General features: G+C 56.2%; 1 protein-coding gene across 5 annotated transcripts in view; it reads left to right on the forward strand.

Moving 5' to 3' along the window:
• CACNA1B (calcium voltage-gated channel subunit alpha1 B) overlaps positions 1 to 10406 on the forward strand; it is a 247192-nt gene extending 236786 nt beyond the window's left edge. For 2 of the 5 annotated variants that reach the window (XM_054520928.2, XM_054520930.2), the window contains exons 40-46: positions 412 to 524; positions 1606 to 1733; positions 4003 to 4138; positions 4426 to 4542; positions 5954 to 6158; positions 6417 to 6667; positions 7256 to 10405. In XM_054520928.2, the coding sequence (XP_054376903.1) occupies positions 412 to 524; positions 1606 to 1733; positions 4003 to 4138; positions 4426 to 4542; positions 5954 to 6158; positions 6417 to 6667; positions 7256 to 7786 (1481 nt within the window). In that variant the 3' untranslated portion in view covers positions 7787 to 10405. Of the gene's footprint in view, positions 1 to 411; positions 525 to 1605; positions 1734 to 4002; positions 4139 to 4425; positions 4543 to 5953; positions 6159 to 6416; positions 6668 to 7255 lie in introns of all 5 variants that reach the window. The other 3 variants (XM_054520931.2, XM_054520932.2, XM_054520929.2) reach the window with 2 other exon arrangements.
• Positions 10407 to 11108: the final 702 nt, after the last annotated feature.

The raw sequence follows: 11108 nt of genomic DNA on the forward strand, positions 1-11108 counted from the left end.
TCCTCCTTGTGGGAGACGTGAGGGAGCGCAGGGAGGTGCCCAACTGCGTCTTGTGGGAGATGTGAGGGAGCGCGGGGAGGTGCCCAACTCCATCTTACTTTCTGGGGAGGAGACACAGGAAGGGCCCTGCATTAAGCAGGTGGGGATGGCCTCAGCCCGGCCTTGAGAGGCCTCAGGAGGAGTCAAGGCAGCCAGGAGGGCCATGTCAGCATCTGGAGGAGCCCCAGGTAGGCCAGACTCCTGGTGGCTGAGCCCCGTGTTCTGCCTGAGAGCCGTCTGTCCCAGTGCATTTCCAGGAGTCCTTGTGGGGGGCGAGGGAGGGGTGGCTGTTTCCTCACCTTACTTCCATCCCTTGTTTCCGTGGATCCTCTGCCACCTTCTCCGAATCTCAACTCCTGTGTTCTTTTCCAGCTGATGAGATGACAGTGGGGAAGGTTTATGCAGCTCTGATGATATTCGACTTCTACAAGCAGAACAAAACCACCAGAGACCAGATGCAGCAGGCTCCTGGAGGCCTCTCCCAGGTAGCTGGCGGCCCTCAGTTTTCCAGGAAAACTGTGATGCCTCCGAGGCTCTGGCATCCTTCCGGGGTTTGACGACAGGGGAGATGCACACAGTTCTTGGAAAAAGTATCTCAGGAGAAGGAAGATGAAAGATTCTTGCAGCTACCTCTGTGGCCCCCAAAGTCAGAAACTACACACAGCCTTTATGCTTTCCATGAGCTGGTGGTACTGGGCAGCTCCTGACATAGAAAGTCAGCACTCAGGGCCAGAAGATGAGGGCTGGGCTGGGCAGTGTCACGGTTGTTACGGGGTGGAAGAGAAGAAGATGTGAAGACCATTTGAGGAGGATTGTTTGGAGAGGTGAAAGGAGAACTGTTTTCCCTTCACACAGAGAGCAAAGAAATTCAGATAGATAGGTTCAGGATCATTGTCTGTTGTGCTCTTGCCTTTGACTGAGATGATTTCGGGGCCCATCTTCCCGATGTCATCCTTCCCACACAGCCGTGTCTTCGGTGACCATATGTAGTCTGTCTGCTGGAAAATTGTCTAGGTGTCCAGGGCTGCTGGGGACATTGGCCCAGCCCTCAGATGGAGAATATGTGGTGCTCAGGCCACACCTTCCATTCTCACACCTGGGGTGGACATCACTAGTCCATCCAGCAGTCTTCCCCAGCCCTGAAATCTCAGAATTTTGCTCAGCCCAACCCTAACCCTAACCCTAACCCTAACCCTAACCCCCAGCAGCCAATTCAAGGTGATTAGATGGAATATTGTTGCCACCTGTAATCTGGTCCAATCCCCTAGTTGTGTAGACAGGGTAACTGAGGTTTTGAGAGGTGACATGGCTTTCCTGAAGTCACTGACAGGCAAGGTTTTGAGGAGATGCTGTAAGGGTCCCCCGGCTTGCTTCACTGTTTTGGTCACAGGTTCATATTTAGGGACATATTAGGGAAAGTAAGCGGCCCCTTGCTAAGGGGAAAGAGCCCTTAGGCTGGGCTTGAACATGACCTGGCTTTTGCCCCATGCCATGTGGTCAGAGCAGGTCAGAGGCCACGTTGCAGGCCCATTGGAGCTCTTTCCCTTCCCTTTGCCTCCTTTGCAGATGGGTCCTGTGTCCCTGTTCCACCCTCTGAAGGCCACCCTGGAGCAGACACAGCCGGCTGTGCTCCGAGGAGCCCGGGTTTTCCTTCGACAGAAGAGTTCCACCTCCCTCAGCAATGGCGGGGCCATGTGAGTATCCAGATGCAGGACATAGCTGGACAGGAGGAGGTCCAAAGACAGTAAAGGGGGAAGCAGACATCCCATTTCCTCGGCCTCCCTGGCCCTCACTTCCACTGGCCTCTGGGTTCACCAGCTTGGAGGCACCTGAGGGGCATGTCTGCCATCCGACCCTGCACTTGGGCCCTTAGCAACCCTCCAAGGACAGAGAGCCCCCAGGTCACACCTCAGTTCTCAGGGGCTGGCTTTGCTACAGATGCTCATTGTACTTGCTGCCTGAGAGCAGTCAGGGCTCTTGCTTTGCTGGGTTTCTGTGGCAGACTTTAAAATTGTTTCCTGTGACATTAGACAGGTGCTTCGTTGAACCCACCTTCCTAACAGCACTTAGACCACCACGTCCCATTCCCTACACATGCACCTGCTTCCCTTTCAGACAAGAGGCCCCTGCTCCTGCTCCTCATCGGCCCTCCGTGCCAGCAGATGCTGAGATTCCACCTCCATCTCCCACCCCTTTCTGTCAATGGCCTTCTACGCTCTGATCTTTCTAACCCTGTAAGGCACTTTTCCTCTCAGATCTCCACTTTGGTACTGATTTCTGAAGCTGTTATATTTTGTAAACAAATTGGTAAGGTTCTTTTGTATCACTTAACTCTTGCCACAATATTTCTTGGTAACAAATCACCCAGAAGCAGGTGACTTAAAAGAACCATCACTTTTTCCCTCCCACTGTAGTCCAGAAAAGTGTGCTCCCAAATCTCAGGACCCAGATCCTGGGGGCTGACTCCCGAGCCCCTGGCAGCCGCCCATTCCCACACTGCTTTCAGCATGCTGTTGAAAACCTTCCTTGCATTTAAAGTCCTGATTCTGACTGTATGTGCAGGTGGGAGGAGATAGTGAGGTGTCTGGGGTTTATCTAAGCCAGGCTTTCAGCAGGAAATTGAGCTTCTGTTATTTCTGTGATGGTAGTTTCTACCTAAATCAATGACAACTCCAAGTCAGAGAGCACCCACTCAGGCTGGGTCTGGTGAGGGTATTTATTGAGCCATTTAGTGAGCAGGTTGAGCACACCTCTGGCCTTGAACATGGTGTTATTTCAGGGTTGGTGGTGCATTAGGAGCCAGCTCCGGTTCTCCTAACCACCCCTCCTCTCAGCACCAGCCTGCCACTGCGGCTGCTCTGTGCCTGGTGCCAGCAGGGGCTGCAGTGCCCCAGACAGCATGGAAGGAGAGCTGCTTGCAACTCTCAGAAGACAAAGGATGGGGCTTCTCAGAAGCCCCAGCAACCACCAGTATGTCCTTCTGCCATCTCTGCATCCACTGCTGTGGTCAGGGTGTGGTCCGTTTAGACCATCAGGCTCCATTCTGAGCTCAGAGTGATCAGTGCCACTCAACCTGCATGACTAAGAATGTAGTCTTCAGTGTTTCACTGAATGTGAGAATGAGCACTCACCCAAACACATTCCATGCCAGTTAGGAGACAAGTGATGAGAAATACCAGTGCAGAAGTATCTCCAGGTGGGGCTATTGGGGCAGGCGTATGGGGAGCATGTGTGGGGTGGCCTCCGCCAGAAGGCTGCACCCCAGCAGAGAGCCGAGGGATGGAAAGGCTCATCGTGGCTTGGGGTGGGGGGTCAGAGAAGTAAGGAGGAGCCACCAGCAAGGGACCCCTGAGGGAGGAAGCCCCTGGAGGAGGAAGCCCAAAGAGTCCCGGGCGAGGCCCCCTACCCCCTGTCCCAGCCCGTCCCCTCCATGACAGCTTCACCCTCATCTGTCCCAGCCCGTCCTCTCCATGACAGCTTCTCTTGCTGTCTGCTGGCATAGGCAGGACTTCTTCAGCTGCTGTCCTAATGCAAGCTGTACACATGTGGCCCCACTCCTTCCCAGGATAGTCCTGTGCGGCAAGGACAACCCCTGCTCCCACTTCACAGATCAGCCTCTTGTCCAGAGGAGGGGGTGACGGACCCAGGCCCCCCTCAGACTTGAGCACTGTGGGCTGTAAGCTGGTGCTCCGCATCCTGTCTGCCACTCTGAATCCCTTCCTGCTCTGACCCTGTTTTGGATCCATGTCCTTTGATGAGGCTTTGCGTGGGTCCAGCGTGCACAGGCCACGTTGGGGCTTTTGTGCCCAAAGGAGGGCTCAATTCAGCCCAGAACAGGGTGGCCAAACCCCCTGACCTCTGCTGCGTGTGGTGGAGATGCCTGGCAGGTTGAAGCACGAGGCTATTGGGGAGGCACCTGCAGCCTCTGACCCTATAGGAATCTGTTTGTCTTCTCTGCCACAGACAAAACCAAGAGAGTGGCATCAAGGAGTCTGTCTCCTGGGGCACTCAAAGGACCCAGGATGCACCCCACGAGGCCAGGCCACCCCTGGAGCGTGGCCACTCCACAGAGATCCCTGTGGGGCAGTCAGGAGCACTGGTGAGCACTCCCAGGGGCTAGTGAGACTGGGTTGGGGGACGTGTGAACAGGGATGGGGGATTTTGAGACTGGGGTGGGGGACGTGTGAGACCAGGGTGGGGGATATGTGAACAGGGATGGGGGGTATGTGAGACTAGGATGGGGGATGTGTGAACAGCAGTGGGAGTTAGGTGAGACTGAGATGGATTTGGGTGAGACGCCAGTGCCTCATGGAGTGAGTCCGGGGTGGGGTCAGATGAGTCCGCGGTGCCTTGTGTGGTGGGACTAGGCGAGTGCTGTATCCACAGGCTGTGGACGTTCAGATGCAGAGCATAACCCGGAGGGGCCCTGATGGGGAGCCCCAGCCTGGGCTGGAGAGCCAGGGTCGAGCAGCCTCCATGCCCCGCCTTGCGGCCGAGACTCAGGTAGGTGGTCTGGGAGGGTCCAGGCCCTGGGCTGGGCAAGTGGGGGGTGGGGAAGTGGGAGTGTGGCTCTGGGCCTCCTTCAGGTGAGGAGACCTGGAGTGGAGAGGGCTGGGGTCCATGTGTGGAGCTCTTTGCTGAGGTGGGAGCAGGCACCCCGGGCAGCCCTGTCTGGGCGCCAACAGAGGTGCAGCCTGGACGCCATCAGCCCCTGAGGCTTCTCCAGAGGGTGGGTCAGGTCCAGCAGATGACAGCTGTGCCTGTTCTCAGCCTCCTGTTAGGGGCCATGGGGCGTAGGGGCCCCCAGTCTGGCTCTGCCATGTTCTGTTCCTCCTTTCCGGGGCTCTACTCCCTGAGACAACCCCCACTCTCCAGAAAATTTCACCGACACCTCAGTCCCCTCTCCCGCCTGTGGTTCTGCGGAGGATCCTCCCTGCTCATGGGCAGTCCCTGGACTACTTTTCTACCCAGCTCCTTGCTGGGCTCGCCTCTTTCTGGGACATGCACATTGGATTCAGGAAGAGAAAGCTCTGGCCCCATGTGTTTCCCGGGGGAGGCTCCTTCCACAAGGACACTGGGAGGGTCGCCCCTCTGAGGCCAATCTGGGAACACTGTGCCCCGACCTCCGAGGCCTCGGAGGAGCTGCAGGGCCTCGCCTGCAACATGAGCCTGCTTCAGTTGGCCAAAAGTGACCGGAGCCCCCGTGCCAGCCCTGTCCCTCGGCCGACCTGGGCTGTGGAGCTGTGGATCTGAACCTTGTCTGTGGCTCGTCTCCCATCCCACTGCTGTGGCCAGCAAACTCTTTTCCTCTCCTCACTGCCTCTCCTCCCTCTTAGGGTTTTCTCCTCTTCCCACCTGTCCTTCCTCCCTTGTCTCTTTCCCCGCCCAGCTGTACCCTCTTGGGTGCTGCCTGGTGGGTGGGTGCAGGCTGAGCCTCCCTGCAGCCTATGCTGGGGCCTCCTCCTTCACACACGTGATGCATTGGCAGCTGTGGGTGAGTTTACCTGGGAGGGCCCACCCCTTCCAGGTCTCTTCACAGGTCCTGATTCTGGCCGTGGAAGCAGCTTGGAAGCCAGTCCACCCCAGACGCACCAGGCAGAGTGATCCCATTGCAGCCAGCAGAGGCATCTCTGGTTTCCACTCAGGGTTCTTCCAACCAAGCCAGCCACCTCTCTCTTCCTGGCACGACACATGGGATGGGGCGGGGACTCAGGCACTGTCTGCCCCCAGCCTGCCCTCCTGGGCTCCCATCTCAGGCCTGGGTCCTTCTGACTGTGAGACCAGGATGGGGGACGTGTGGGCCTGCTGTCTGGCCTGTTCCACCACCCACTCCCATGCCTGCATCCCCGCTGACCCTGGTGCCTCCCCTAGGCCCACTCTCAGTCCTTTGCCCACCCCTATCCTTTGCCCACAGCCCGTCACAGATGCCAGCCCCATGAAGCGCTCCATCTCCACGCTGGCCCAGCGGCCCCGTGGGACTCATCTTTGCAGCACCACCCCGGACCGCCCACCCCCTAGCCAGGCGCCGCACCACCACCACCACCGCTGCCACCGCCGCAGGGACAGGAAGCAGAGGTCCCTGGAGAAGGGGCCCAGCCTGTCTGCCGATACGGATGGCGGTGCGTGCAGTGGGGCCCAGGGAGCCCTTCAGGGAGCAGTGGCCTGAGTCAAGGGGTCCAAGCAGCCCACGGGGAACCCTCTTCCTTTGTGGGCCTCATGACCCCATAACCAGCGAGAGCAGGATGGGACTGAGGCCCAGGCCCTAACCCTCACCCTAGGCTCCCCCGGCACCGCCTGAATTCTGTCCTGCTGGCCCCGGGGGTCAGGGGTCCCTGCCTTGGGCCTGGCCGTGCTAACTTCTTCTCTTCCCTGGCCAGCACCAAGCAGTGCTGCGGGGCCGGGGCTGCCCCCGGGAGAGGGGCCTACAGGCTGCCGGCGGGAACGAGAGCGCCGGCAGGAGAGGGGCCGGTCCCAGGAGCGGAGGCAGCCCTCATCCTCCTCCTCGGAGAAGCAGCGCTTTTACTCCTGCGACCGCTTCGGGGGCCGTGAGCCCCCAAAGCCCAAGCCCTCCCTCAGCAGCCACCCCACGTCGCCAACAGCTGGCCAGGAGCCAGGATCCCACCCACAGGTAAGAGGAATAGGTGGGGAGGTCAGGGCCCAGCTGCCTCTCCTTGGCCCAGCACCCCTGTCCCACAGGCTCTTCCCTCTCCCCAGGGCCTCGCTGCTGCCCTTTGTCATTCCCAGCAACCCCAAGGGCCCGGCGCCCCCTCTGTGCCCTGTCCCGGAGTCCACGTCTGCACCCTACCCCAGCTGTGTTCTCATCAAGCTCCTGCCTGGGTCACCCTGGGATGGTGGTTCTGCGTCCTCATCCACTTTCGGACCTGGGCCCCCAAATACTCACCTCTCTCTCGGTCACTTCTTAACTCTCCTTCTCTGACTGTGATTGTTGGGCTTTTGTTCTGTCCTTTTCCCTGGCCCCAGCCTGTCCCTTCCCATCACCTGCTCTCCCCAACCCCATTCCTGGGCCTGACTCTGACCATCACCCTCCCCCGCACACAGGTGCCTGTTGCCTCCCTGGCCACCGCAGCCCAGTTCGTCCCCCATTGCCCCCCTCTCTCCTCCCATCCCCCCAGGCACCTGTGTGTGATGTGCTCTGTCTGTTGGTTCCGCTTTTTTTTTTTTTATCTCTGATTTGTTCTGGTCCATTTTCGTGTAGGGCAGTGGTTCCGTGAATGGGAGCCCCTTGCTGTCAACATCTGGTGCTAGCACCCCCGGCCGCGGCGGGCGGAGACAGCTCCCCCAGACGCCCCTGACTCCCCGCCCCAGCATTACCTACAAGACGGCTAATTCCTCACCCATCCACTTCGCCGGGGCTCAGACCAGCCTCCCTGCCTTCTCCCCGGGCCGCCTCAGCCGTGGGCTTTCCGAACACAACGCCCTGCTGCAGAGAGACCCCCTCAGCCAGCCCCTGGCCCCTGGCTCTCGAATTGGCTCTGACCCTTACCTGGGGCAGCGTCTGGACAGTGAGGCCTCTGTCCATGCCCTGCCTGAGGACACGCTCACTTTCGAGGAGGCTGTGGCCACCAACTCGGGCCGCTCCTCCAGGACTTCCTACGTGTCCTCCCTGACCTCCCAGTCTCACCCTCTCCGCCGCGTGCCCAACGGTTACCACTGCACCCTGGGACTCAGCTCGGGTGGCCGAGCACGGCACAGCTACCACCACCCTGACCAGGACCACTGGTGCTAGCTGCACCGTGACCGCTCGGACGCCTGCATGCAGCAGGCGTGTGTTCCAGTGGATGAGTTTTATCATCCACACGGGGCAGCAGGCCCTGGGGGGAGGCCTCGCCCACCTTGGTGAGGCTCCTGCGGCCCCTCCCTCCCCCTCCTCCCCTCTTTTACTCTAGACGACGAATAAAGCCCTGTTAGAGGATGCGGCTCTCTCTGTCCCCTTCCTGTCCTGCCTTCCTGGGTCTCGTACCACACACCAGACCCTAAACTGCAGGCTGCTGTATGTGGCTGATAAGGACCCAGGAGTCCAAGTCCCTTGTCCTGGGACTCAGCATCCGGCGTGGGTGCTTGGAGCCGTTGTGAGGAGCTCTGCGTCCTGTGGGGAGCACCCTTCACGCGGCCGTGCCGCCCAGAGAAGCAGGGCCCACCTGAAAGTGCGCCGAGACCTCGGGACAGAGGGGATGGGGAGGGGGACGCAGTTGTGGCTTGTGCAGCCGCCAGTGTCAGTGAATGCTCACTCAGACAAGCTCTGTCCCTCCCTGGACACCGTCAGCCCCACAGGAACCGAGTTGGAAAGTGTTCTTGCTGTGGTTTTGATTTTTAATTGCAACACTTCTCATTCTTGTCACTTCTATATACTTGATGTAGAAAAAATAGAAAACCAGAAAAATGGGGAAGGAAATGTTCACATAACTTTAAAAAATCAAACCTGTGAAAGAAAGATGTCAGCTTTTTGCCACGTGTCTTTGTGGCTTATGCGCGGAGACTCCCTGTGCAGCCCTGTCCAGTCCAGGTGGACCCTAGACGGCCCCTGGCTCTGCTGCTCTTGACCAAGTGCCTGACCGCCAGGCCCTCACACCCAGGCTCCTGGGCACTGTGGTGTGAGGCGAGGCCTCGGGATCCACCACCGCAGGATGTTGTGAAAAGTACTCGGAATGGCAGCCAGGTAGCAAGCCCTTGCCAGTGGAGAGCACTGGATGGCATGGTGGCAAACAAGGCAGCCATTTGCTGTCCTCCTCCCACGAGTGGAAGGGGTTTCCAAGGAAGCCACAGGGCAGCTGACCATGTGCTTGTGTGAGGCATTTTCAGTCTGTTCTGCATCTGATTCTCAGGGCACACTCTGTGGTGTGTGAAATAGGTTTCCTTCCACATACAGCAGAAGAGAGGCAAAGGCTGGCAGGAAGGAGGGAGACATTGGCTGGGGGCTTGGATGTGGGGCTGTCAGGGCAGGAGGGAGGAAGCCCCAGCTGGAATGAAACTCAGAGCAAGTGACCAAGGGAGGACATGGCTCCTGCTGCTGAGGCCGGGCACCTGATGCCCAGCACTGTCCTGGCGCCAGACACAGGGAGCAGGCAGTCAAGTGAGGTCTGACCCCCATGGCCATGCTCAGGAGAGAAAGACCACGCTCAGGACACTGTCCAAGGTGCACAAGATGCTGGGAGGTCCTTTGTTTTGTGAAGAAAGGGAGCATTTAGAGCAGTTGTTGGTGGTGTGTCCTCCGTGTTCTGAAATTCCAGATGATCTGTGTTGGATTCTTGGCTTCTACCCCATGATTCTCCTCAAAGAAATTGTGTGTGATGCGTGTGTGTGTGTGTCTGTGTCACAGGAAATGCAGTGCCTGTGCAGGTGTGTTCAGTGTGTGGATGTCATTAACCCATAGGGCTATGCAACAAAAGACACATTTAATAGAAATAAAACACACAAGACCGCTGCCTGGTCTCGGGGTTCAGCATGATTGTGACCAAACCTTTTTATAGAATTTCCTTACCTGAAGGCACAACACTCTGAAACTTTAAAGATAAAAGAGTATTTTATTCCAATAGAATAAACCAGGAATCTCGGACTGTGCATGTGATCACTGTGCTCATGTTGCAAAGTAGAAGGATGTGTATTTTGACACTGACGTTTTGTCTCTTGTTCCCCCGCCCCCAGCCCATGTTATCTTGGGTGTCAAATGTGTCCATTCCATGCAGAACCATAGCCATTTCCCAAGGCAGTGTTGGGTCGAGAATCCACTTTTCTAAACCCACACAGCCTAGCTGGCTTGTCTAGACTCTTCTAGGCATTGGAATTGATGAAAACTACAGGGAGCGGGGAAAGGAGACATTATGTCTTGTTTTCCTGACTTTGGGTTTTGTTTCTCACTGTGTCTTCTCCAGCTATCATATATGTCCCCTGAATCTCATAGTGAGTTGCCAAATTTGAAATGCATCACCCAGTTGTCTGCATCTGGAACCAGTCAAGCAGTGGCTGTAGTTTGAACAAGTTACGTGTGCATGTAACATATATACATATATACATATATACAAGTATGTGCATGATGATGTATATCCTTCGTACTTTTTGATACAATGTATTCATTTGTTAATTTTTAATTATATTTGATATAAATCAAAGGTTTGTTGCAAAACTTTATATTTAAGAAGTGTTAAAAAAAAAAAGTCCCAACCATGCAACACAACTGGGACCTACTTAAAAAAAAATTCTGTGATTGACTAGTTTGCTGCCTGAGTAATATTTATCAGCCAAACTTTGGATTCTGCTATTGTTTCTACAATGACATTTTGTATGAAGCAAAGTCCTTGAATTAAAATAAAAACTTAGCAAAAAATCAAAAACGAAACCCCACCATGCTGCCATTGGTATATGCAAGGGTGTGGGCCTGGGGTGCACTGCTAGGAGGGGTCAGAAGAAAGTGAGAACTGCAGTTTGTAGTTGTTGTTGTTGTTGTTGTTGTTGTTTTTTGACAGAGTCTTGCTCTTGTTGCACAGGCTGGAGTGCAGTGAGGCAGTCTCGGCTCACTGCAACCTCTGCCTCCCGGGTTCAAGTGATTCTCCTGCCTCAGCCTCCCCAGTAGCTGGGATTACAGGTGTACACCACCATGCCCATCTAATTTTTGTATTTTTAGTAGTGACAGGGTTTCACCATGTTGGCCAGGCTGGTCTCGAACTCCTGACCTCAAGTGATCTGCCCACCTCAGCCTCCCAAAGTGCTAGGATTACAGGCGTGAGCCACCGCGCCTGGCCTGCAGTTTGTTTTCAATGCAAGTGTGGGATCAGGTTTTGAGAGTGTGGTGAGGATCAAGGGAGGCACTTGGCAGGAGGAGACAGATTCAACTTCCCTGGGGATCAGGGTTAGGGTTGGTTAAGATTACAGCGGTGGGTTAGGGTTGGGGTTGGGTAGAGGAGGTTCTGGGAGGCTGTGTGAGTTTGGGGCACAGAGCTCCTCTTAAGATGCCCCAATAATCATTCACTCTGCAGTTCAAATATTAGGATATTGCTAGCTACATGCTGATAAGGACAAAGGGGACATTCTTAAGAGAAACCTGGCACCATAAG

Source organism: Pongo abelii, chromosome 13 (genome assembly GCF_028885655.2).
Source record: "Pongo abelii isolate AG06213 chromosome 13, NHGRI_mPonAbe1-v2.0_pri, whole genome shotgun sequence".
NCBI classification, from domain to species: domain Eukaryota; kingdom Metazoa; phylum Chordata; class Mammalia; order Primates; family Hominidae; genus Pongo; species Pongo abelii.